General features: G+C 45.7%; 1 protein-coding gene across 1 annotated transcript in view; it reads right to left on the reverse strand.

The window, feature by feature from the left end:
• Nucleotides 1-27293, reverse strand: part of LOC129843403 (ryanodine receptor 2) — a 156274-nt gene extending 128981 nt beyond the window's left edge. Inside the window, exons 1-11 of the mRNA XM_055912112.1 lie at nucleotides 27166-27293; nucleotides 23921-24159; nucleotides 23084-23165; nucleotides 20196-20326; nucleotides 17562-17689; nucleotides 14530-14725; nucleotides 9490-9730; nucleotides 7671-7758; nucleotides 5549-5641; nucleotides 4179-4349; nucleotides 2564-2623 (exon numbers count right to left, since the gene is read on the reverse strand). Coding sequence (XP_055768087.1) covers nucleotides 2564-2623; nucleotides 4179-4349; nucleotides 5549-5641; nucleotides 7671-7758; nucleotides 9490-9730; nucleotides 14530-14725; nucleotides 17562-17689; nucleotides 20196-20326; nucleotides 23084-23165; nucleotides 23921-24159; nucleotides 27166-27278 — 1542 coding nt within the window. The 5' untranslated portion in view covers nucleotides 27279-27293. The remainder of the gene's footprint in view (nucleotides 1-2563; nucleotides 2624-4178; nucleotides 4350-5548; nucleotides 5642-7670; nucleotides 7759-9489; nucleotides 9731-14529; nucleotides 14726-17561; nucleotides 17690-20195; nucleotides 20327-23083; nucleotides 23166-23920; nucleotides 24160-27165) is intronic.
• Between the last annotated feature and the right edge of the window lie 535 nt (nucleotides 27294-27828).

A 27828-nucleotide genomic window follows, 5' to 3' on the forward strand; every position in this document is an offset into this window, starting at 1 on the left:
GCCTCACACAGGAAGCGGCGCAGGTCCTAATCCAGGCACTTGTCATCTCCCGTCTGGATTACTGCAACTCGCTGTTGGCTGGGCTCCCTGCCTGTGCCATTAAACCCCTACAACTCATCCAGAACGCCGCAGCCCGTCTGGTGTTCAACCTTCCCAAGTTCTCTCACGTCACCCCGCTCCTCCGCTCTCTCCACTGGCTTCCAGTTGAAGCTCGCATCCGCTACAAGACCATGGTGCTTGCCTACGGAGCTGTGAGGGGAACGGCACCTCAGTACCTTCAGGCTCTGATCAGGCCCTACACCCAAACAAGGGCACTGCGTTCATCCACCTCTGGCCTGCTCGCCTCCCTACCACTGAGGAAGTACAGTTCCCGCTCAGCCCAGTCAAAACTGTTCGCTGCTCTGGCACCCCAATGGTGGAACAAACTCCCTCACGATGCCAGGACAGCGGAGTCAATCACCACCTTCCGGAGACACCTGAAACCCCACCTCTTCAAGGAATACCTAGGATAAAGCAATCCTTCTGCCCCCCCCCCCCCTTAAAAGATCTAGATGCACTATTGTAAAGTGGCTGTTCCACTGGATGTCATAAGGTGAATGCACCAATTTGTAAGTCGCTCTGGATAAGAGCGTCTGCTAAATGACTTAAATGTAAATGTAAATGTTCTTAACTGACTTGCCTAGTTAAATAAAGGTAAAATTTAAATAATAAATATGCCAAATTGCTCTCTCAGAACATCATAATGGACCTGTAATTTTAACTTTCTCCACTTCCACTCTGCAATTTTTCTTTAATTGATTAGATGAACAGATCTGGGAACAGGTAAAGGGTTAAGGTTGTGAGGATCATGGGTTACCCACCAACGCAGTATTACACCCATACATGCTCTGCCCTAAGGCCCCCAGGTGGCCCTCTCGAATCCTGGACGTGCCCAGGATATCAGTGGCTCTACCCGGGGCCTTGCCCTGCCCCTGACCATGATGCATCACATGATCCACAGACGAGGCCTTCTTGATGCCTGCCAGGGTGGTCCTGGGAGTTCTGTGGGTGTAGCTACTCTCCACAGTGGCAGAGCGCTTGCGGGCGCCAGCCAGACGTTTGTGCCCGCCGGGCATCTCTAAGGCCGGAGGTTTAGAGGCCTGCTGACTCTTCATCCATTTCATCACTAGGATCAACTTCTTCACCAGCTTTTTGAAGTGGAACACTCGGTACTGAGGATGGTGACGGAGGAGGAAGGGTGGCGGCGGTGGACAGGACATGCAGGACATGCAGAGAGAACGGTGAGATGGAGACAGAGAGACAGAGAGACATGATGGTGAGCTGGAGGAATGGAGGGAGACGGGACATGCAGGTTTATGAAGGACAAATGAAACCTCTATTTGTCTTTTTAGGTCTAATACTTAACTTCATCCAAAATGACTTCTTATTGGGTGAAGTACCGAGTCAGCTTATACAACATTGTATAGTACTACAATACTGTAGCATGGTGTATATTAGTATGAGTATATACTACGGTGTATAGTACTACAATACTGTAGCATGGTGTAGAATAGTATGTACTATGTTGTATAGTACTACAATACTGTAGCATGGTGTATATTAGTATGTACTATGTTGTATAGTATTACAATACTGTAGCATGGTGTATATTAGTATGTACTATGTTGTATAGTACTACAATACTGTAGCATGGTGTAGATGAGTATGTACTATGTTGTACAGTACTACAATACTGTAGCATGGTGTATATTAGTATGTACTATGTTGTATAGTACTACAATACTGTAGCATGGTGTATATTAGTATGTACTATGTTGTACAGTACTACAATACTGTAGCATGGTGTAGATGAGTATGTACTATGTTGTATAGTACTACAATACTGTAGCATGGTGTATATTAGTATGTACTATGTTGTATAGTACTACAATACTGTAGCATGGTGTATATGAGTATGTACTATGTTGTATAGTACTACAATACTGTAGCGTGGTGTATATGAGTATGTACTATGTTGTATAGTACTACAATACTGTAGCATGGTGTATATGAGTATGTACTATGTTGTATAGTACTACAATACTGTAGCATGGTGTATATTAGTATGTACTATGTTGTATAGTACTACAATACTGTAGCATGGTGTATATGAGTATGAGTATGTACTATGTTGTATAGTACTACAATACTGTAGCATGGTGTATATGAGTATGTACTACGGTGTATAGTACTACAATACTGTAGCATGGTGTAGATGAGTATGTACTATGTTGTACAGTACTACAATACTGTAGCATGGTGTATATTAGTATGTACTATGTTGTATAGTACTACAATACTGTAGCGTGGTGTATATGAGTATGTACTATGTTGTATTGTACTACAATACTGTAGCATGGTGTATATTAGTGTGTACTACGTTGTATAGTACTACAATACTGTAGCATGGTGTAGATGAGTATATACTACGGTGTATAGTACTACAATACTGTAGCATGGTGTAGATGAGTACGGGTGCATGCTGATGATGTCACAACTGAGACAGTAATAAAGTAGTGGTCACCTTTCCCTGCAGGTGCAGGTTGTTCCTGATGATCTCCCGCACCTCGTCCTCCGTGTCTTTCTGTTGACAAAACATCACAGAAACGCTGATTCATTGGGTTGACTGTAGCAAACAAGGGGCACATGGAATGTTCTACTTACTGGGGAGTCAATGAATGTCAATGAGACACCTGACCATTTCATTAGAGACGTAAGAGATTTACCTGACTGAGACGTCAGTGATTTACCTGACTTGAGAGGTCAGTGATTTACCTGACTGAGACGTAAGTGATTTACCTGACTGAGAGGTCAGTGATTTACCTGACTGAGAGGTCAGTGATTTACCTGACTGAGACATAAGTGATTTACCTGACTGAGAGGTCAGTGATTTACCTGACTGAGACATAAGTGATTTACCTGACTGAGACGTAAGTGATTTACCTGACTGAGACGTAAGAGATTTACCTGACTGAGACGTAAGTGATTTACCTGACTGAGACTACAGTGATTTACCTGACTGAGACGTCAGTGATTTACCTGACTGAGACGTCAGTGATTTACCTGACTGGGACGTAAGTGATTTACCTGACTGAGACGTAAGAGATTTACCTGACTGAGACGTAAGTGATTTACCTGACTGAGACGTAAGTGATTTACCTGACTGAGACGTAAGTGATTTACCTGACTGAGACGTAAGAGATTTACCTGACTGAGACTACAGTGATTTACCTGACTGAGACTACAGTGATTTACCTGACTGAGACGTAAGAGATTTACCTGACTGAGACGTAAGAGATTTACCTGACTGAGACGTAAGTGATTTACCTGACTGGGACGTAAGTGATTTACCTGACTGAGACGTCAGTGATTTACCTGACTGAGACGTAAGTGATTTACCTGACTGAGACGTAAGTGATTTACCTGACTGAGACGTCAGTGATTTACCTGACTGAGACGTCAGTGATTTACCTGACTGAGACGTAAGTGATTTACCTGACTTAGACGTAAGTGATTTACCTGACTGAGACGTCAGTGATTTACCTGACTGAGACTACAGTGATTTACCTGACTGAGACGTCAGTGATTTACCTGAGACGTCAGTGATTTACCTGACTGAGACGTAAGTGATTTACCTGACTGAGACGTCAGTGATTTACCTGACTGAGACGTAAGTGATTTACCTGACTGAGACGTAAGTGATTTACCTGACTGATACGTAATTGATTTACCTGACTGATACGTAAGTGATTTACCTGACTGAGACGTAAGTGATTTACCTGACTGAGACGTCAGTGATTTACCTGACTGAGACGTAAGAGATTTACCTGACTGAGACGTCAGTGATTTACCTGACTGAGACGTAAGTGATTTACCTGACTGAGACGTAAGTGATTTACCTGACTGAGACGTCAGTGATTTACCTGACTGAGACGTCAGTGAGTTACCTGACTGAGACGTCAGTGAGTTACCTGACTGAGACGTCAGTGATTTACCTGACTGAGACATCAGTGATTTACCTGACTGAGACGTAAGAGATTTACCTGACTGAGACGTAAGTGATTTACCTGACTGAGACTTCAGTGATTTACCTGACTGAGACGTAAGTGATTTACCTGACTGAGACTTCAGTGATTTACCTGACTGAAGCGGATCTTGGCCAGAGCGATCAGTTCCTGGTCTCCCGGAGCGCAGATATTCAGTCCTACAGGAAGTAGTCTCTTCAACGCTGCTACGATGAGGCTGGTCTGCATGGAGTAGCGATCACCCTTCCTCTTCATCTTCTTCCTCTCCTGGTCGGACACGGCTCCCTACAGGGGAGACGCCAGGTGACAAGTCAACAAGTCAGCAGCACCACCTGGTCTCACTACTGGTGTCCCCCAGGGCTCTGTACTAGGTTATTTTTAATGTCTCACTACTGGTGTCCCTCAGGGATCTGCACTAGGTCCTCTTTAATGTCTCACTACTGGTGTCCCCCAGGGCTCTGTACTGGGTCCTCTTTAATGTATCACTACAGTTGTCCCCCAGGACTCTGCACTAGGTCCTCTTTAATATCTCACTACTGGTGTCCCCCAGGACTCTACACTAGGTCCTCTTTAATGTATCACTACTGGTGTCACCCAGGGCTCTGTACTAGGTCCTCTTTAATGTATCACTACTGGTGTCCCCCAGGGCTCTGCACTAGGTCCTCTTTAATGTATCACTACTGGTGTCCCCCAGGGCTCTGCACTAGGTCCTCTTTAATGTCTCACCACTGGTGTCCCCCAGGGCTCTGTACTGGGTCCTCTTTAATGTCTCACTACTGGTGTCCCTCAGGGCTCTGCACTAGGTCCTCTTTAATGTCTCACTACTGGTGTCCCTCAGGGCTCTGTACTGGGTCCTCTTTAATGTCTCACTACTGGTGTCCCTCAGGGCTCTGTACTAGGTCCTCTTTAATGTCTCACCACTGGTGTCCCCCAGGGCTCTGCACTAGGTCCTCTTTAATGTCTCACCACTGGTGTCCCTCAGGGCTCTGTACTGGGTCCTCTTTAATGTCTCACTACTGGTGTCCCCCAGAGCTCTGTACTAGGTCCTCTTTAATGTCTCACTACTGGTGTCCCCCAGGGATCTGCACTAGGTCCTCTTTAATGTCTCACTACTAGTGTCCCTCAGGGCTCTGCACTATGTCCTCTTTAATGTCTCACTACTGGTGTCCCTCAGTGCTCTGTACTAGGTCCTCTTTAATGTCTCACTACTGGTGTCCCCCAGGGCTCTGTACTAGGTCCTCTTTAATGTCTCACTACTGGCTCTGTACTGGGTCCTTTCTTGTTCTATCTGAACACCAAGCCACATCTCAGGTCAAGAACAACTTATCCATTTAATTATATTCAGTCATCACAACTTACTGTGCAGTCTTCATCATATTGGGGGACTTTGACTTATATATGGTATATAAAGTCATAGTACACTAAATTGTACATATCAATGTGTAAAAAAATCACGCTCGTACCATCTATATAACACCACTTGCCTTGGACATCTTTGACTTGGTGTCTGTGATGAGGAAGGACATATTGTTGATCTCATTCTGAACCACAAAGTTCTGCTCCTCCCGTTTAAAATTCTGCCGTGGAAGAAATACAATATTTCAGTGTTGGATATTGCCAAGGATTTATGCAAATGTCGCCTGCAGCCTGACGGGGGACTTGGAGAAGAACAGACACACATGAACGCTCTAGAGATACATCACAGTCTTATAGTTCTCGCTGCCAGGCAAGCAAATGTAAAATGTATTTATTTCAGAAAGAAATGCTGAAGAATTCCTAGAATCGAATGGGGTTTTAATAGGATTATTTCTTTATTTTTTTATAAGTGTATTGTGCACTTTCAGAGTCCCTTGGTGACGACCAATAGAAACTATCACAGAGTGATTAAGACATGACATTGACATGTTTCATGGAAACTGTTACAGTGATGTGATGTTTCATATGTGACATTGTCTCTGTGTAGCTTACATGAGACTTGGAATGTGACATTGTCTCTGTGTAGCTTACATGAGACTTGGAATGTGACATTGTCTCTGTGTAGCTTACATGAGACTTGGAATGTGACATTGTCTCTGTGTAGCTTACATGAGACTTGGAATGTGACATTGTCTCTGTGTAGCTTACATGAGACTTGGAATGTGACATTGTCTCTGTGTAGCTTACATGAGACTTGGAATGTGACATTGTCCCTGTGTAGCTTACATGAGACTTGGAATGTGACATTGTCTCTGTGTAGCTTACATGAGACTTGGAATGTGAAATTGTCCCTGTGTAGCTTACATGAGACCTGGAAAGTGACATTGTCTCTGTGTAGCTTACATGAGACTTGGAATGTGACATTGTCTCTGTGTAGCTTACATGAGACTTGGAATGTGACATTGTCTCTGTGTAGCTTACATGAGACTTGGAATGTGACACTGTCTCTGTGTAGCTTACATGAGACTTGGAATGTGACATTGTCCCTGTGTAGCTTACATGAGACTTTGAATGTGACATTGTCCCTGTGTAGCTTACATGAGACTTGGAATGTGACATTGTCTCTGTGTAGCTTACATGAGACTTGGAATGTGACATTGTCTCTGTGTAGCTTACATGAGACTTGGAATGTGACATTGCCCCTGTGTAGCTTACATGAGACTTGGAATGTGACATTGTCTCTGTGTAGCTTACATGAGACTTGGAATGTGACATTGTCTCTGTGTAGCTTACATGAGACTTGGAATGTGACATTGTCTCTGTGTAGCTTACATGAGACTTGGAATGTGACATTGTCTCTGTGTAGTTTACATGAGACTTGGAATGTGACATTGTCCCTGTGTAGCTTACATGAGACTTGGAATGTGACATTGTCTCTGTGTAGATTACATGAGACTTGGAATGTGACACTGTCTCTGTGTAGCTTACATGAGACTTGGAATGTGACACTGTCTCTGTGTAGCTTACATGAGACTTGGAATGTGACACTGTCTCTGTGTAGTTTACATGAGACTTGGAATGTGACATTGTCTCTGTGTAGCTTACATGAGACTTGGAATGTGACATTGTCTCTGTGTAGCTTACATGAGACTTGGAATGTGACACTGTCTCTGTGTAGCTTACATGAGACTTGGAATGTGACACTGTCTCTGTGTAGTTTACATGAGACTTGGAATGTGACATTGTCTCTGTGTAGCTTACATGAGACTTGGAATGTGACATTGTCTCTGTGTAGCTTACATGAGACTTGGAATGTGACATTGTCTCTGTGTAGCTTACATGAGACTTGGAATGTGACATTGTCTCTGTGTAGCTTACATGAGACTTGGAATGTGAAACTGTCTCCTTGTAGCTTACATGAGACTTGGAATGTGAAACTGTCTCTGTGTAGCTTACATGAGTCTTGGAATGTGACATTGTCTCTGTGTAGCTTACATGAGACTTGGAATGTGACATTGTCTCTGTGTAGCTTACATGAGACTTGGAATGTGACATTGTCTCTGTGTAGTTTACATGAGACTTGGAATGTGACATTGTCTCTGTGTAGCTTACATGAGACTTGGAATGTGACATTGTCTCTGTGTAGCTTACATGAGACTTGGAATGTGACATTGTCTCTGTGTAGCTTACATGAGACTTGGACCAGAATATGAAGACCTCTGCTACCATGCGGAAGAGCTCCTCAGCATCAGGGTTCGATTCTTTCAGCCATTTGGCCCTAAGACAGAAACACATTGGAAACAAGTTACAGTATTCAGTTGGATAAAACAGTCAGAGCAACAGAAACTAGTTACAGCAACATGGAGGAGGAGGAGGTAGAATGTCTAGTTACCTGTTGTAGTCAGCAACATGGAGGAGGAGGAGGTAGAATGTCTAGTTACCTGTTGTAGTCAGCAACATGGAGGAGGAGGAAGTAGAATGTCTAGTTACCTGTTGTAGTCAGCAACATGGAGGAGGAGGAGGTAGAATGTCTAGTTACCTGTTGTAGTCAGCAACATGGAGGAGGAGGAAGTAGAATGTCTAGTTACCTGTTGTAGTCAGCAACATGGAGGAGGAGGAGGTAGAATGTCTAGTTACCTGTTGTAGTCAGCAACATGGAGGAGGAGGAAGTAGAATGTCTAGTTACCTGTTGTAGTCAGCAACATGGAGGAGGAGGAAGTAGAATGTCTAGTTACCTGTTGTAGTCAGCAACATGGAGGAGGAGGAAGTAGAATGTCTTGTTACCTGTTGTAGTCAGCAACATGGAGGAGGAGGAGGTAGAATGTCTAGTTACCTGTTGTAGTCAGCAACATGGAGGAGGAGGAAGTATAATGTCTTGTTACCTGTTGTAGTCAGCAACATGGAGGAGGAGGAAGTAGAATGTCTAGTTACCTGTTGTAGTCAGCAACATGGAGGAGGAGGAAGTAGAATGTCTTGTTACCTGTTGAAGTCAGCAACATAGAGGAGGAGGAGGTAGAATGTCTAGTTACCTGTTGTAGTCAGCAACATGGAGGAGGAGGAGGTAGAATGTCTAGTTACCTGTTGTAGTCAGCAACATGGAGGAGGAAGTAGAATGTCTAGTTACCTGTTGTAGTCAGCAACATGGAGGAGGAGGAGGTAGAATGTCTAGTTACCTGTTGTAGTCAGCAACATGGAAGAGGAGGAGGAAGTAGAATGTCTAGTTACCTGTTGAAGTCAGCAACATAGAGGAGGAGGAGGTAGAATGTCTAGTTACCTGTTGTAGTCAGCAACATGGAGGAGGAGGAAGTAGAATGTCTAGTTACCTGTTGTAGTCAGCAACATGGAAGAGGAGGAGGAAGTAGAATGTCTTGTTACCTGTTGAAGTCAGCAACATAGAGGAGGAGGAGGTAGAATGTCTAGTTACCTGTTGTAGTCAGCAACATGGAGGAGGAGGAGGTAGAATGTCTAGTTACCTGTTGTAGTCAGCAACATGGAGGAGGAAGTAGAATGTCTAGTTACCTGTTGTAGTCAGCAACATGGAGGAGGAGGAAGTATAATGTCTAGTTACCTGTTGTAGTCAGCAACATGGAGGAGGAGGAAGTATAATGTCTAGTTACCTGTTGTAGTCAGCAACATGGAGGAGGAGGAAGTAGAATGTCTAGTTACCTGTTGTAGTCAGCAACATGGAGGAGGAGGAAGTAGAATGTCTAGTTACCTGTTGTAGTCAGCAACATGGAGGAGGAGGAGGTAGAATGTCTAGTTACCTGTTGTAGTCAGCAACATGGAGGAGGAGGAAGTAGAATGTCTACTTACCTGTTGTAGTCAGCAACATGGAGGAGGAGGAAGTAGAATGTCTAGTTACCTGTTGTAGTCAGCAACATGGAGGAGGAGGAAGTAGAATGTCTACTTACCTGTTGTAGTCAGCAACATGGAGGAGGAGGAAGTAGAATGTCTAGTTACCTGTTGTAGTCAGCAACATGGAGGAGGAGGAAGTAGAATGTCTAGTTACCTGTTGTAGTCTACAAAGCGGATGAGTAGCGGATAAAAGGCGTAGAGGTCTCTGATCAGGATGGTAAACTCATCCAGGATGAGTAGTTCAGCCTCAGACATCTCCCCTCGTCCCTCGGCCTTCATTTGTTCCTCATCCAGCAGTACGGTGGCAGCCTTCTTCCTCAACTTCTCCATCAGCGGCAGGAAGTGGGTCTTCAACAGCCCCCCCTTCGCCTTACCGATGATAGGCTGAGAGAAGACTGGAGGCGGGGACAGAATAGAGAAGGACAGTTAGTGAGTGAGACTGGTGGGAAACAACGATGGTGGTGTTTCACTCCGGATGATTTTACAGTTTTTTTATTTATTTAAAGAACGATGGTGGTGTTCCACTCTGGATGATTTTACAGTTTGTTTTCTTATTTAAACAACGATGGTGGTGTTCCACTCTGGATGATTTTACAGTTTGTTTTCTTATTTAAACAACGATGGTGGTGTTCCACTCTGGAAGATTTTACAGTTTGTTTTCTTATTTAAACAACGATGGTGGTGTTCCACTCTGAGCTGGCTGTTGTCATAAGTGTACCGGTGTCGGGCTTGCACGCCAAACAGGTTAACAAAAAAACTTGAATGTTCTATTAGATAGGTAACTCTCAATCCATAATAAGGTAGATGATTCTTATCCATAACACCTACAATTCTTTCAACAATAGGTTATGATCAATGATATCAAAAAACGACACTGAAGTCGAACAAAACAGCTTGCACAATATTTTTTTCGATCAATTTCTTTCAGCCAATCATCAGTCATTTGTGTCAGTGCCGAGTATGTTGAGTGCCCTTCCCTAAAAGCATGCTGAAAGTCTGTTGTTCATTTTGTTTTCTGTATAATCCCTGTATTTGGTCAAACACAAAAAAAAATGATTTCTAAACTTTTGCTAAGTACTGGTGACCGTCTGATTGGTCAGCTGTGTTGAACCATTAAAGAGGGCTCTGTTATTGTTGGGCAGATGGCCAGAATATGAATGAGTTCTGATGTTAAGCACTGGTGTCTGATTGGTCAGCTGTGTTGAACCATTAAAGAGGGCTCTGCTGTTGTTGGGCAGAATATGAATGTGTTCTGATGTTAAGCACTGGTGACCGTCTGATTGGTCAGCTGTGTTGAACCATTAAAGAGGGCTCTGCTGTTGTTGGGCAGAATATGAATGTGTTCTGATGTTAAGCACTGGTGACCGTCTGATTGGTCAGCTGTGTTGAACCATTAAAGAGGGCTCTGTTATTGTTGGGCAGATGGCCAGAATATGAATGAGTTCTGATGTTAAGCACTGGTGACCGTCTGATTGGTCAGCTGTGTTGAACCATTAAAGAGGGCTCTGCTGTTGTTGGGCAGAATATGAATGTGTTCTGATGTTAAGCACTGGTGACCGTCTGATTGGTCAGCTGTGTTGAACCATTAAAGAGGGCTCTGCTGTTGTTGGGCAGAATATGAATGTGTTCTGATGTTAAGCACTGGTGACCGTCTGATTGGTCAGCTGTGTTGAACCATTAAAGAGGGCTCTGTTATTGTTGGGCAGATGGCCAGAATATGAATGTGTTCTGATGTTAAGCACTGGTGACCGTCTGATTGGTCAGCTGTGTTGAACCATTAAAGAGGGCTCTGCTGTTGTTGGGCAGAATATGAATGTGTTCTGATGCTAAGCACTGGTGACCGTCTGATTGGTCAGCTGTGTTGAACCATTAAAGAGGGCTCTGCTGTTGTTGGGCAGAATATGAATGTGTTCTGATGTTAAGCACTGGTGACCGTCTGATTGGTCAGCTGTGTTGAACCATTAAAGAGGGCTCTGCTGTTGTTGGGCAGAATATGAATGTGTTCTGATGCTAAGCACTGGTGACCGTCTGATTGGTCAGCTGTGTTGAACCATTAAAGAGGGCTCTGCTATTGTTGGGCAGATGGCCAGAATATGTGTTCTGATTGGTCAGCTGTGTTGAACCATTAAAGAGGGCTCTGCTGTTGTTGGGCAGAATATGAATGTGTTCTGATGTTAAGCACTGGTGACCGTCTGATTGGTCAGCTGTGTTGAACCATTAAAGAGGGCTCTGCTGTTGTTGGGCAGAATATGAATGTGTTCTGATGTTAAGCACTGGTGACCGTCTGATTGGTCAGCTGTGTTGAACCATTAAAGAGGGCTCTGCTGTTGTTGGGCAGAATATGAATGTGTTCTGATGTTAAGCACTGGTGACCGTCTGATTGGTCAGCTGTGTTGAACCATTAAAGAGGGCTCTGCTGTTGTTGGGCAGAATATGAATGTGTTCTGATGTTAAGCACTGGTGACCGTCTGATTGGTCAGCTGTGTTGAACCATTAAAGAGGGCTCTGCTGTTGTTGGGCAGATGGCCAGAATATGAATGTGTTCTGATTGGTCAGCTGTGTTGAACCAATAAAGAGGGCTCTGCTGTTGTTGGGCAGAATATGAATGTGTTCTGATGTTAAGCACTGGTGACCGTCTGATTGGTCAGCTGTGTTGAACCATTAAAGAGGGCTCTGCTATTGTTGGGCAGATGGCCAGAATATGTGTTCTGATTGGTCAGCTGTGTTGAACCATTAAAGAGGGCTCTGCTGTTGTTGGGCAGAATATGAATGTGTTCTGATGTTAAGCACTGGTGACCGTCTGATTGGTCAGCTGTGTTGAACCATTAAAGAGGGCTCTGCTGTTGTTGGGCAGAATATGTGTTCTGATGTTAATTGTTAATGTCACGGACCTTGTTTCTCAGGCTACATATGTTAAGATGGGTTATATTGTTAGTCCTTTTCTGGGTTGGTTGATTGTTTTTAATGATCCGAGGTTGAACATGTCAATGCCTTTTACTTTTGACTCAATGCTACTGAGTGTCCTGCCCACAGTGGGCTTCTTTTGACTCAATGCTACTGAGTGTCCTGCCCACAGTGGGCTTCTTCCTGAAGCAGACAGTTTCATCACAATGCTACTGAGTGTCCTGCCCACAGTGGGCTTCTTCTGACTCAATGCTACTGAGTGGCCTGCCCACAGTGGGCTTCTTCTGACTCAATGCTACTGAGTGGCCTGCCCACAGTGGGCTTCTTCTGACTCAATGCTACTGAGTGGCCTGCCCACAGTGGGCTTCTTCTGACTCAATGCTACAGAGTGGCCTGCCCACAGTGGGCTTCTTCCTGACTCAATGCTACTGAGTGGCCTGCCCACAGTGGGCTTCTTCTGACTCAATGCTACTGAGTGTCCTGCCCACAGTGGGCTTCTTCTGACTCAATGCTACTGAGTGGCCTGCCCACAGTGGGCTTCTTCTGACTCAATGCTACAGAGTGGCCTGCCCACAGTGGGCTTCTTCTGACTCAATGCTACTGAGTGGCCTGCCCACAGTGGGCTTCTTCTGACTCAATGCTACTGAGTGGCCTGCCCACAGTGGGCTTCTTCTGACTCAATGCTACTGAGTGGCCTGCCCACAGTGGGCTTCTTCTGACTCAATGCTACTGAGTGGCCTGCCCACAGTGGGCTTCTTCTGACTCAATGCTACAGAGTGGCCTGCCCACAGTGGGCTTCTTCTGACTCAATGCTACTGAGTGGCCTGCCCACAGTGGGCTTCTTCTGACTCAATGCTACTGAGTGGCTTGCCCACAGTGGGCTTCTTCCTGACTCAATGCTACAGAGTGGCCTGCCCACAGTGGGCTTCTTCTGACTCAATGCTACTGAGTGGCCTGCCCACAGTGGGCTTCTTCTGACTCAATGCTACTGAGTGGCCTGCCCACAGTGGGCTTCTTCTGACTCAATGCTACTGAGTGGCCTGCCCACAGTGGGCCTCTTCTGACTCAATGCTACTGAGTGGCCTGCCCACAGTGGGCTTCTTCCTGACTCAATGCTACTGAGTGGCCTGCCCACAGTGGGCTTCTTCTGACTCAATGCTACTGAGTGGCCTGCCCACAGTGGGCTTCTTCTGACTCAATGCTACTGAGTGGCCTGCCCACAGTGGGCTTCGTCCTGACTCAATGCTACTGAGTGGCCTGCCCACAGTGGGCTTCTTCTGACTCAATGCTACTGAGTGGCCTGCCCACAGTGGGCTTCGTCCTGACTCAATGCTACTGAGTGGCCTGCCCACAGTGGGCTTCTTCTGACTCAATGCTACTGAGTGGCCTGCCCACAGTGGGCTTCTTCTGACTCAATGCTACAGAGTGGCCTGCCCACAGTGGGCTTCTTCTGACTCAATGCTACTGAGTGTCCTGCCCACAGTGGGCTTCTTCTGACTCAATGCTACTGAGTGTCCTGCCCACAGTGGGCTTCTTCTGACTCAATGCTACTGAGTGGCCTGCCCACAGTGGGCTTCTTCTGACTCAATGCTACAGAGTGGCCTGCCCACAGTGGGCTTCTTCTGACTCAATGCTACTGAGTGGCCTGCCCACAGTGGGCTTCTTCCTGACTCAATGCTACTGAGTGGCCTGCCCACAGTGGGCTTCTTCTGACTCAATGCTACTGAGTGGCCTGCCCACAGTGGGCTTCTTCTGACTCAATGCTACTGAGTGGACTGCCCACAGTGGGCTTCTTCCTGACTCAATGCTACTGAGTGGCCTGCCCACAGTGGGCTTCTTCTGACTCAATGCTACTGAGTGGACTGCCCACAGTGGGCTTCTTCCTGACTCAATGCTACTGAGTGGCCTGCCCACAGTGGGCTTCGTCCTGACTCAATGCTACTGAGTGGCCTGCCCACAGTGGGCTTCTTCTGACTCAATGCTACTGAGTGGCCTGCCCACAGTGGGCTTCTTCCTGACTCAATGCTACAGAGTGGCCTGCCCACAGTGGGCTTCTTCTGACTCAATGCTACAGAGTGGCCTGCCCACAGTGGGCTTCTTCCTGAGGCAGACAGTTTCAGTACAAACAGTGCAATTCAATTCTATGTGCATATATGATTAAATGCTGACGACCTCCTCTAACGACGTACGACGTCGTGGTAACTACACACACACACATAACAACCAAGACATTGACAAGTAGGCTAAAGTTCTTTTGACCATGTGGTAGGTAAAAAAGGCATGTCTCTACCTGCGAGTCGTTTCATCCAGGCCCCCTCGTCGATCCCCAGGTTATTGTAGATGATCTTCAGGATGTTGCCCAGTAGACTATTCATGTGGTCTGAGGTCAGGTGAGTACAGCAGCTGTCTGCAGTCTCTGGAGGGTTGTTCTCTGGGCCGTGCTCCCACCAGTGAGACATGTAGCTGCATAGCATGGGCAGCACCACCTGAGGAGAAGGACAGGGGGGAGGAATGCTCATATTAAATGTGTAGCTGCATAGCATGGGCAGCACCACCTGAGGATAAGGACAGGGGGAGGAATGCTCATATTAAATGTTTAAGTAATGTTTCAATCATGTTCTTATCTCTTGTAAGCACAGGGCTCCAGACCAACATTTTCCCCTGGTGTCACTGGGGCCACCAACTTTTTCAGTTGTTGGCACCAGCCCTTGATTTGTTGGCACCAGCCCTTGATTTGGTGGCACCAGCCCATGATTGGTGGTACCAGCCCATGATTTGGTGGCACCAGCCCATGATTTGGTGGCACCAGCCCATGATTTGGTGGTACCAGCCCATGATTTGGTGGCACCAGCCCTTGATTTGGTGGCACCAGCCCATGATTTGGTGGAACCAGCCCATGATTTGGTGGTACCAGCCCATGATTTGGTGGCACCATCCCTTGATTTGGTGGTACCAGCCCATGATTTGGTGGTACCAGCCCATGATTTGGTGGTACCAGCCCATGATTTGGTGGCACCATCCCTTGATTTGGTGGCACCAGCCCATGATTTGGTGGTACCAGCCCATGATTTGGTGGCACCAGCCCTTGATTTGGCGGCACCAGCCCATGATTTGGTGGAACCAGCCCATGATTTGGTGGCACCAGCCCTTGATTTGGTGGCACTAGCCCATGATTTGGTGGCACCAGCCCTTGATTTGGTGGTACCAGCCCATGATTTGGTGGTACCAGTCCATGATTTGGTGGTACCAGCCCATGATTTGGTGGTACCAGCCCATGATTTGGTGGTACCAGTCCATGATTTCGTGGTACCAGTCCATGATTTGTTGGCACCAGCCCATGATTTGGTGGAACCAGTCCATGATTTGTTGGCACCCCCCCCCCCCCCCCCAAAATAAATCAGCAGCGTCATACAATAGAATACATTTGAGTCATCTTATAACGTCATGATAAAGTCATTACAAAGTCATTGTTAAGTCATTACAAAGTCATTATTAAGTCATTGTAAAGTCATTATAAAGTCATTATAAAGTCATTACAAAGTCATTATTAAGTCATTATTAAGTCATTATTAAGTCATCATAATGCTTTATTAAGAGGAGTAATTGACTACTCACATGGTATTCAGTAAATAAGTCGTTACATTTGTCAGAGCAGGAATGCATGATTCAACATATTTTGATATACAACCTAATCCAGTGATTGCCATAAATTTGAGGTTGACAAGTAGGCTATTTTTGTTGTATTTTACTCTCAAAATAGGGTATTTGTATTTATTATGGATCCCCATTAGTTCCTGCCAAGGCAGCATCTACTCTTCCTGGGGTTTATTATGGATCCCCATTAGTTCCTGCCAAGGCAGCAGCTACTCTTCCTGGGGTTTATTATGGATCCCCATTAGTTCCTGCCAAGGCAGCAGCTACTCTTCCTGGGGTTTATTATGGATCCCCATTAGTTCCTGCCAAGGCAGCAGCTACTCTTCCTGGGGTTTATTATGAATCCCCATTAGTTCCTGCCAAGGCAGCAGCTACTCTTCCTGGGGTTTATTATGGATCTCCATTAGTTCCTGCCAAGGCAGCAGCTACTCTTCCTGGGGTTTATTATGGATCCCCATTAGTTCCTGCCAAGGCAGCGGCTACTCTTCCTGGGGTTGAGTTTGAGTTTGAGTTTATTTTTACAGGGACAGTGCACATTAATCAACGTTTCAGTAAAAGTGCCGGTTTTAGCCAGCCGGCTAATTTTCAACCGCAGTCCCTGGGCAGGTTAAAGTCATTGTAAAGTCATTATAAAGGGTTTATTATGGAACTCCATTAGTTCCTATCAATGCAGCAGCTACTCTTCCTGGGGTTTATTATGGATCCTCATTAGTTCCTGCCAAGGCAGCAGCTACTCTTCCTGGGGTTTATTATGGATCCTCATTAGTTCCTGCCAAGGCAGCAGCTACTCTTCCTGGGGTTTATTATGGATCCCCATTAGTTCCTGCCAAGGCAGCAGCTACTCTTCCTGGGGTTTATTACGGATCCCCATTAGTTCCTGCCAAGGCAGCAGCTACTCTTCCTGGGGTTTATTATGGATCCCCATTAGTTCCTGCCAAGGCAGCAGCTACTCTTCCTGGGGTTTATTATGAATCCCCATTAGTTCCTGGCAAGGCAGCAGCTACTCTTCCTGGGGTTTATTATGGATCCCCATTAGTTCCTGCCAAGGCAGCAGCTACTCTTCCTGGGGTTTATTATGGATCCCCATTAGTTCCTGGCAAGGCAGCAGCTACTCTTCCTGGGGTTTATTATGGATCCCCATTAGTTCCTGCCAAGGCAGCAGCTACTCTTCCTGGGGTTTATTATGGATCCCCATTAGTTCCTGCCAAGGCAGCAGCTACTCTTCCTGGGGTTTATTACGGATCCCCATTAGTTCCTGCCAAGGCAGCAGCTACTCTTCCTGGGGTTTATTATGGATCCCCATTAGTTCCTGCCAAGGCAGCAGCTACTCTTCTAGGGGTTTATTATGGATCCCCATTAGTTCCTGCCAAGGCAGCAGCTACTCTTCCTGGGGTTTATTATGGATCCCCATTAGTTCCTGCCAAGGCAGCAGCTACTCTTCTAGGGGTCCAGCAAAATTAAGGCATTAATACAATTTAAAAAACATTACAATACATTCACAACAGATTACAGAGCATATTAAGTGTGTGCCCTCAGTCCCCTACTCTACTACCATATATCTACAACAAAAAATCCATGTGTAAGTGTGTGTATAGTGCATATGTTATCATGTGTCTGTGCCTATGTCCTAATAAACCACCAGTCTCATGTTAGTAAACCAGTCTCTACCTCCATAACGTGAGGCATCTGTGTGTAGTGCAGGCCGGACTCAGCCAGATCCATGATCTCCTCTAGAGACTTCTCCAGGGACGGGATGGCTGGACACATCTCTTCTACCTGGGAGGGCAGGTCTAGAGCTGGGGGAGCAGCGGGGAAGAGAGGAGAGAGAGGGAGGAAAAGAGAGGTAGAGAGAGATAAAGAAAGAGAGGGTGGAGGGAGAGAGAGAGAAAGAGAGAGCGTGAAGAGAGAGGAGAGAGAGAGGGTGGAGGGAGATAGAGAGAGAGGGTAGAGGGAGAAAGAGAGAGGGTAGAGGGAGAAAGAGAGAGGATGGAGGGAGAGAGAGAGAGAGAAGGTGGAGGGAGAGAGAGTAAGAGAGAGAGAGGGTGGGTGGTTGGAGAGAGAGAGGGGGGGTGGAGGGAGAGATAAAGAGAGAGAGAGATAGAGAGATTGAAGGGAGAGAGGGGGGGTGGAGGGAGAGATAAAGAGAGAGAGAGATAGAGAGATTGAAGGGAGAGAGGGGGGGGTGGAGGGAGAGATAAAGAGAGAGGGTGGAGGGAGAGAGAGAGTAAGAGACAGAGAGATAAAAGGTGATGGTGAGAGAGACATAAAGACTGTATGCAGTCATTCCTCAATTCAATTTGCAACATTTATGCCAAGCTTCTCTCTATCTCTCCATCCAAACCCGTCCTGTCTCTGATTCTAAATCACTTGAAGGACAGTTTGCTACAACACCTGTTCTGTCCAACAGAATGTTAGTCTCTGTCTACAACACCTGTTCTGTCCAACAGAATGTTAGTCTCTGTCTACAACACCTGTTCTGTCCAACAGAATGTTAGTCTCTGCCTACAGTACCTGTTCTGTCCCAACAGAATGTTAGTCTCTGCCTACAGTACCTGTTCTGTCCAACAGAATGTTAGTCTCTGCCTACAGGACCTGTTCTGTCCAACAGAATGTTAGTCTCTGCCTACAGTACCTGTTCTGTCCAACAGAATGTTAGTCTCTGTCTACAGTACCTGTTCTGTCCAACAGAATGTTAGTCTCTGCCTACAGTACCTGTTCTGTCCAACAGAATGTTAGTCTCTGCCTACAGTACCTGTTCTGTCCCAACAGAATGTTAGTCTCTGCCTACAGTACCTGTTCTGTCCCAACAGAATGTTAGTCTCTGTCTACAGTACCTGTCCCAACATAATGTTAGTCTCTGCCTACAGTACCTGTTCTGTCCCAACAGAATGTTAGTCTCTGCCTACAGTACCTGTTCTGTCCAACAGAATGTTAGTCTCTGCCTACAGTACCTGTTCTGTCCCAACAGAATGTTAGTCTCTGCCTACAGTACCTGTTCTGTCCAACAGAATGTTAGTCTCTGCCTACAGGACCTGTTCTGTCCCAACATAATGTTAGTCTCTGCCTACAGAACCTGTTCTGTCCAACAGAATGTTAGTCTCTGCCTACAGTACCTGTTCTGTCCAACAGAATGTTAGTCTCTGCCTACAGTACCTGTTCTGTCCAACAGAATGTTAGTCTCTGCCTACAGTACCTGTTCTGTCCAACAGAATGTTAGTCTCTGTCTACAGTACCTGTTCTGTCCAACAGAATGTTAGTCTCTGCCTACAGTACCTGTTCTGTCCAACAGAATGTTAGTCTCTGCCTACAGTACCTGTTCTGTCCAACAGAATGTTAGTCTCTGCCTACAGGACCTGTTCTGTCCAACAGAATGTTAGTCTCTGTCTACAGTACCTGTCCAACAGAATGTTAGTCTCTGCCTACAGTACCTGTTCTGTCCAACAGAATGTTAGTCTCTGTCTACAGAACCTGTTCTGTCCAACAGAATGTTAGTCTCTGTCTACAGTACCTGTTCTGTCCCAACAGAATGTTAGTCTCTGTCTACAGTACCTGTTCTGTCCAACAGAATGTTAGTCTCTGTCTACAGTACCTGTTCTGTCCAACAGAATGTTAGTCTCTGTCTACAGTACCTGTCCAACAGAATGTTAGTCTCTGCCTACAGTACCTGTTCTGTCCAACAGAATGTTAGTCTCTGTCTACAGTACCTGTTCTGTCCCAACAGAATGTTAGTCTCTGCCTACAGTACCTGTTCTGTCCAACAGAATGTTAGTCTCTGCCTACAGTACCTGTTCTGTCCAACAGAATGTTAGTCTCTGCCTACAGTACCTGTTCTGTCCAACAGAATGTTAGTCTCTGTCTACAGTACCTGTTCAACAGAATGTTAGTCTCTGCCTACAGTACCTGTTCTGTCCAACATAATGTTAGTCTCTGCCTACAGTACCTGTTCTGTCCAACATAATGTTAGTCTCTGCCTACAGTACCTGTTCTGTCCAACAGAATGTTAGTCTCTGCCTACAGTACCTGTTCTGTCCAACAGAATGTTAGTCTCTGCCTACAGTACCTGTTCTGTCCAACAGAATGTTAGTCTCTGTCTACAGTACCTGTTCTGTCCAACAGAATGTTAGTCTCTGTCTACAGTACCTGTTCTGTCCCACAGAATGTTAGTCTCTGCCTACAGTACCTGTTCTGTCCCAACAGAATGTTAGTCTCTGCCTACAGTACCTGTTCTGTCCAACAGAATGTTAGTCTCTGTCTACAGTACCTGTTCTGTCCCAACAGACTGATAGTCTCTGTCTACAGTACCTGTTCTGTCCCGGGAGCCCTTGGTAATGTAGATGGAGTAGTTGTTGAACTTGTTGAGCTCAGGTTCCAGGAAGGCCACAGGGAACGCCCCCGAGAACGCTGCAAGACATTCACCTAGGGCTGGACGCTGCCTGCAGGAGGAAGAGGAGGAGGAAGGGGGAAGAGGGAGGGTGAGGAGGAAGGAAGAGGAGGAGGAAGGAGGAAGAGGAGGAGGAAGGAGGAAGAGGAGGAGGAAGGAGGAAGAGGGAGGGTGAGTAGGAAGGAAGAGGAGGAAGGGGCAGGAGGAGAAGGAGGAGGTAGGGGGTGGAAGGAGGAGATAGGGGGAGGAAGGAGGAAGCGGAGGAAGGGGCAGGAGGAGAAGGAGGAGGTAGGGGGAGGAAGGAGGAGATAGGGGGAGGAAGGAGGAAGCAGAGGAAGAGGCAGGAGGGGAAGGAGGAGATAGGGGGAGGAAGGAGGAAGCGGAGGAAGGGGCAGGAGGAGAAGGAGGAGATAGGGGGAGGAAGGAGGAAGCGGAGGAAGGGGCAGGAGGAGGAGGATACGGAGGAAGGGGCAGGAGGAGAAGGAGGAGGTAGGGGGAGGAAGTGGAGGAAGGGGCAGGAGGAAGAAGGAGGAGGAGGAGGAAAAGTGAGGGACAGTTCATGTTCAGAGTCTGAATAACTGGCTTAACTAACCCAGTCACATCCTTTACTAGACTTAATGCAATATTAAAATGAGCCACAGAACAAATGATGTTTGTTGTAAACGCATGAAATGTGGTGTCCACATAGTTAGTACAGGGTTCTAGACAGGACACATTGACATGTGGTGTCCACATAGTTAGTACAAGGTTCTAGACAGGACACATTGACATGTGGTGTCCACATAGTCAGTACAAGGTTCTAGACAGGACACATTGACATGTGGTGTCCACATAGTCAGTACAGGGTTCTAGACAGGACACATTGACATGTGGTGTCCACATAGTTAGTACAGGGTTCTAGACAGGACACATTGACATGTGGTGTCCACATAGTTAGTACAGGGTTCTAGACAGGACACATTGACATGTGGTGTCCACATAGTCAGTACAAGGTTCTAGACAGGACACATTGACATGTGGTGTCCACATAGTCAGTACAGGGTTCTAGACAGGACACATTGACATGTGGTGTCCACATAGTTAGTACAGGGTTCTAGACAGGACACATTGACATGTGGTGTCCACATAGTTAGTACAGGGTTCTAGACAGGACACATTGACATGTGGTGTCCACATAGTTAGTACAAGGGTCTAGACAGGACACATTGACATGTGGTGTCCACATAGTTAGTACAAGGGTCTAGACAGGACACATTGACATGTGGTGTCCACATAGTTAGTACAGGGTTCTAGACAGGACACATTGACATGTGGTGTCCACATAGTTAGTACAGGGTTCTAGACAGGACACATTGACATGTGGTGTCCACATAGTTAGTACAAGGTTCTAGACAGGACACATTGACATGTGGTGTCCACATAGTTAGTACAGGGTTCTAGACAGGACACATTGACATGTGGTGTCCACATAGTTAGTACAAGGTTCTAGACAGGACACATTGACATGTGGTGTCCACATAGTTAGTACAAGGGTCTAGACAGGACATATTGACATTTTTAGATTGTCATTATCTATCATACTTCCAGTGTCAATCAAAGTAGGGATTTTGAGGAAATGTGAAAAACCCTTCAAAATGACCTCAGCATATATCAAGTCGTGAATACATGTCACGTGATTGTTAATTGGTCAGTAGCGGCCATGTTGTTTGACATGCTAGTCTGGGAAAACCTAATTTGTGGGATCTTGGTCCATGGATACCATATATCAAAGTGTTGTACACATCGGTCATTCGGAGCCAGAGGAGTAAAGCATTAGAAGTGTTTTTCACTCAATTCTAAATGGTGGACCTTAAAGTAACACCCCAGAGGAAGTAGCCACCACTATTTTGATGTAATTTCCTGTCCAAGAGAGGAAACGCATATTTAGGTTCCACCTCAGAAAAATGATGAAGGCTACTTATATACAGTACCAGTCAAACGTTTGGACACACCTATGGAGCCCCAGCTTCTCTTCTCTGCTTGAACCCCTAATTAAATACAATAGGGTCTCACCCAGCATCTCTGCTTGAACCCCTAATTAAATACAATAGGATCTCACCCAGCTTCTCTGCTTGAACCCCTAATTAAATACAATAGGGCCTCACCCAGCTTCTCTGCTTGAACCCCTAATTAAATACAATAGGGCCTCACCCAGCTTCTCTGCTTGAACCCCTAATTAAATACAATAGAGTCTCACCCAGCTTCTCTGCTTGAACCCCTAATGAAATACAATAGGGCCTCACCCAGCTTCTCTGCTTGAACCCCTAATTAAATACAATAGGGTCTCACCCAGCGTCTCTGCTTGAACCCCTAATTAAATACAATAGGGCCTCACCCAGCTTCTCTGCTTGAACCCCTAATTAAATACAATAGGGTCTCAGCGTCTCTGCTTGAACCCCTAATTAAATACAATAGGGCCTCACCCAGCTTCTCTGCTTGAACCCCTAATTAAATACAATAGGGCCTCAGCTTCTCTGCTTGAACCCCTAATTAAATACAATAGGGTCTCAGCTTCTCTGCTTGAACCCCTAATTAAATACAATAGGGCCTCACCCAGCTTCTCTGCTTGAACCCCTAATTAAATACAATATGTTCTCACCCAGCGTCTCTGCTTGAACCCCTAATTATACATCTCTGTAATGGACACGAATGGCCTAACTGGTTGGATTAAATTTCAACCAGTTTTGCCAGCTGGTTAGCTGATCAGTTCCAACACACCCTATCTTCCTCATACTCATCATATTCACATTGAATATCATTTTGACGTTACCTTTCCACGTAGATGCTGTTGTTGGTACCAAGACTATACAGGCTGTTGAGTATCCTGTAACACGACACCTGGACGTCATCCACTGTGAAGACAACAAGGGAAGTCTCCTTACACATAGGACCTACAGTATGACCATTACAGGACGGTGGAGTTGGACTACAATAAGACTACAGTATGACCATTACAGGACTGTGGAGTTGGACTACAATAAGCCTACAGTATGACCATTACAGGACTGTGGAGTTGGACTACAATACGCCTACAGTATGACCATTACAGGACTGTAGAGTTGGACTACAATAAGCCTACAGTATGACCATTACAGGACTGTGGAGTTGGACTACAATAAGACTACAGTATGACCATTACAGGACTGTGGAGTTGGACTACAATAAGCCTACAGTATGACCATTACAGGACTGTGGAGTTGGACTACAATAAGACATTAGGGGTCAAAAAGGCCTTTACTTATTTATTGGACCTTTAAGCCAGCTGTACATGAAGCATTTTTAATTAACAATGATTAATGAGGACTTGTCTCATGAGATACAGGGATGGCCTTTTTAATTAACAATGACTAATGAGGACTGGTCTCATGAGATACAGGGATGGCCTTTTTAATTAACAATGCCTAATGAGGACTGGTCTAGTGAGATACAGGGATGGCCTTTTTAATTAACATGACTAATGAGGGTTTGTCTCGTGAGCTACAGGAAAATGCATTTTCATCCTTGGCCAATAGGTGGTGCTACAAGCTCCCATCAGGTTTTGGTGGAATTGCCCTTTTTCAGGTTTTGCTCAGCAAAAAAATGTGAATTTATGTACTGGTATACATACATATGAGGTCTTCCCCAAAGAGGTTCTGCCCGATGTGTTGGAACAGGGAGGACAGGACCGGGAGCAGGGCTACGCTGGTGTAGTTAATGATCTGGGTGACTCCTTTGGGCTGGGAGTGACTGTGAGTGAACTGTCCCTGTTTCAGGTTCTCTAAAGTCCTCTCCAAGTCCTCCGCTGCGTTGTCAAAGAACGCCCTCAACGCCGCCTTCACCGTCTCCAGACCCGTCTTCATCACCGTCCTGGAGAACAGACACAGATTATGATCCGTTGGTAGAGCAGGGGATTGTGGGGGTTCGAATCCCGGGGCCACCCATACTTCAAATGTATGGGGGCGCACACACACACACACACGACTGTAGGTGGTTTAGGATAAAAGCGTCTGCTTAAAGGCACATATTATTATGAATGTAGATACCAAAGCAACCATTAACTCACAATCACACCAAGCTATCTCAAATGCACAGGTTGTGGGGATGCAGATAACATGTTGAGAGATGATTCTCACAGTATCGGGGATAGATTCTAAATCCAGTGGGTAATGGTGAAACTAACATGTTGAGAGATGGCTGGATTCTCACAGTATCGGGGCTAGATTATAAATCCAGTGGGTAATGGTGAAACTAACATGTTGAGAGATGGATTCTCACAGTATCGGGGATAGATTCTAAATCCAGTGGGTAATGGTGAAACAACATGTTGAGAGATGGATTCTCACAGTATCGGGGATAGATTATAAATCCAGTGGGTAATGGTGAAACTAACATGTTGAGAGATGGCTGGATTCTCACAGTATCGGGGCTAGAATCTAAATCCAGTGGGTAATGGTGAAACTAACATGTTGAGAGATGGATTCTCACAGTATCAGGGCTAGATTCTAAATCCAGTGGGTAATGGTGAAACTAACATGTTGAGAGATGGCTGGATTCTCACAGTATCGGGGCTAGATTCTAAATCCAGTGGGTAATGGTGAAACTAACATGTTGAGAGATGGCTGGATTCTCACAGTATCGGGGCTAGATTCTAAATCCAGTGGGTAATGGTGAAACTAACATGTTGAGAGATGGCTGGATTCTCACAGTATCGGGGCTAGATTCTAAATCCAGTGGGTAATGGTGAAACTAACATGTTGAGAGATGGCTGGATTCTCACAGTATCGGGGCTAGATTCTAAATCCAGTGGGTAATGGTGAAACTAACATGTTGAGAGATGGCTGGATTCTCACAGTATCGGGGCTAGATTCTAAATCCAGTGGGTAATGGTGAAACAACATGTTGAGAGATGGCTGGATTCTCACAGTATCGGGGCTAGAATCTAAATCCAGTGGGTAATGGTGAAACTAACATGTTGAGAGATGGCTGGATTCTCACAGTATCGGGGCTAGATTATAAATCCAGTGGGTACTGGTGAAACAACATGTTGAGAGATGGCTGGATTCTCACAGTATCGGGGCTAGAATCTAAATCCAGTGGGTAATGGTGAAACTAACATGTTGAGAGATGGCTGGATTCTCACAGTATCGGGGCTAGATTATAAATCCAGTGGGTAATGGTGAAACTAACATGTTGAGAGATGGCTGGATTCTCACAGTATCGGGGCTAGATTCTAAATCCAGTGGGTAATGGTGAAACAACATGTTGAGAGATGGCTGGATTCTCACAATATCGGGGCTAGATTCTAAATCCAGTGGGTAATGGTGAAACAACATGTTGAGAGATGGCTGGATTCTCACAGTATCGGGGCTAGATTATAAATCCAGTGGGTAATGGTGAAACTAACATGTTGAGAGATGGCTGGATTCTCACAGTATCGGGGCTAGATTCTAAATCCAGTGGGTAATGGTGAAACAACATGTTGAGAGATGGCTGGATTCTCACAGTATCGGGGCTAGAATCTAAATCCAGTGGGTAATGGTGAAACTAACATGTTGAGAGATGGCTGGATTCTCACAGTATCGGGGCTAGATTCTAAATCCAGTGGGTAATGGCGAAACAACATGTTGAGAGATGGCTGGATTCTCACAGTATCGGGGCTAGAATCTAAATCCAGTGGGTAATGGTGAAACTAACATGTTGAGAGATGGCTGGATTCTCACTGTATCGGGGCTAGAATCTAAATCCAGTGGGTAATGGTGAAACTAACATGTTGAGAGATGGCTGGATTCTCACAGTATCGGGGCTAGAATCTAAATCCAGTGGGTAATGGTGAAACTAACATGTTGAGAGATGGCTGGATTCTCACAGTATCGGGGCTAGAATCTAAATGCAGTGGGTAATGGTGAAACAACATGTTGAGAGATGGCTGGATTCTCACAGTATCGGGGCTAGATTATAAATCCAGTGGGTAATGGTGAAACAACATGTTGAGAGATGGCTGGTTTCTCACATTATCGGGGCTAGGATTCTAAATCCAGTGGGTAATGGTGAAACAACATGTTGAGAGATGGCTGGATTCTCACAGTATCGGGGCTAGATTCTAAATCCAGTGGGTAATGGTGAAACTAACATGTTGAGAGATGGCTGGATTCTCACAGTATCGGGGCTAGATTATAAATCCAGTGGGTAATGGTGAAACTAACATGTTGAGAGATGGCTGGATTCTCAAAGTATCGGGGCTAGAATCTAAATCCAGTGGGTAATGGTGAAACAACATGTTGAGAGATGGATTCTCAAAGTATCGGGGCTAGAATCTAAATCCAGTGGGTAATGGTGAAACAACATGTTGAGAGATGGATTCTCACATTATCGGGGCTAGATTATAAATCCAGTGGGTAATGGTGAAACTAACATGTCGAGAGATGGCTGGATTCTCACAGTATCGGGGCTAGATTATAAATCCAGTGGGTAATGGTGAAACAACATGTTGAGAGATGGCTGGATTCTCAAAGTATTGGGGCTAGGATTCTAAATCCAGTGGGTAATGGTGAAACTAACATGTCGAGAGATGGCTGGATTCTCACAGTATCGGGGCTAGAATCTAAATCCAGTGGGTAATGGTGAAACAACATGTTGAGAGATGGATTCTCACAGTATCGGGGCTAGGATTCTAAATCCAGTGGGTAATGGTGAAACTAACATGTTGAGAGATGGATTCTCACAGTATCGGGGCTAGGATTCTAAATCCAGTGGGTAATGGTGAAACTAACATGTTGAGAAAACACATTTTAACACATCATGGCATCAGCTAATGGGGATCCAAACACCGTCAATATGACTTCCTGTGTGAATAGGGTTCATAAGGTCACTCACCTGGCGTCGAGCGTCTGGCCCAGTATGTGAAGACAGTTGACTATGGAGGTAGCATGGCTTCCTGTGTGGAGACATGAGGCAGTGTTACAACAGGAGAAGTACTGTAGCACCATGGCATATAGACGAGCTGAGACAAGCACCGGTACAGAACCACAGAGTCCAGTGTAGAGCTGAGACACGCACCGGTACAGAACCACAGAGTCCAGTGTAGAGCTGAGACATGCACCGGTACAGAACCACAGAGTCCAGTGTAGAGCTGAGACATGCATCGGTACAGAACCACAGAGTCCAGTGTAGAGATGCATCGATACAGAACCACAGAGTCCAGTGTAGAGCTGAGACATGCATCGATACAGAACCACAGGGTCCAGTGTAGAGCTGAGACATGCATCGATACAGAACCACAGAGTCCAGTGTAGAGCTGAGACATGCATCGATACAGAACCACAGAGTCCAGTGTAGAGCTGAGACATGCATCGATACAGAACCACAGAGTCCAGTGTAGAGCTGAGACATGCATCGATACAGAACCACAGAGTCCAGTGTAGAGCTGAGACATGCATCGATACAGAACCACAGAGTCCAATGTAGAGCTGAGACATGCATCGATACAGAACCACAGAGTCCAGTGTAGAGCTGAGACATGCATCGATACAGAACCAC

Source organism: Salvelinus fontinalis, unplaced genomic scaffold (genome assembly GCF_029448725.1).
Source record: "Salvelinus fontinalis isolate EN_2023a unplaced genomic scaffold, ASM2944872v1 scaffold_0131, whole genome shotgun sequence".
NCBI lineage: Eukaryota > Metazoa > Chordata > Actinopteri > Salmoniformes > Salmonidae > Salvelinus > Salvelinus fontinalis.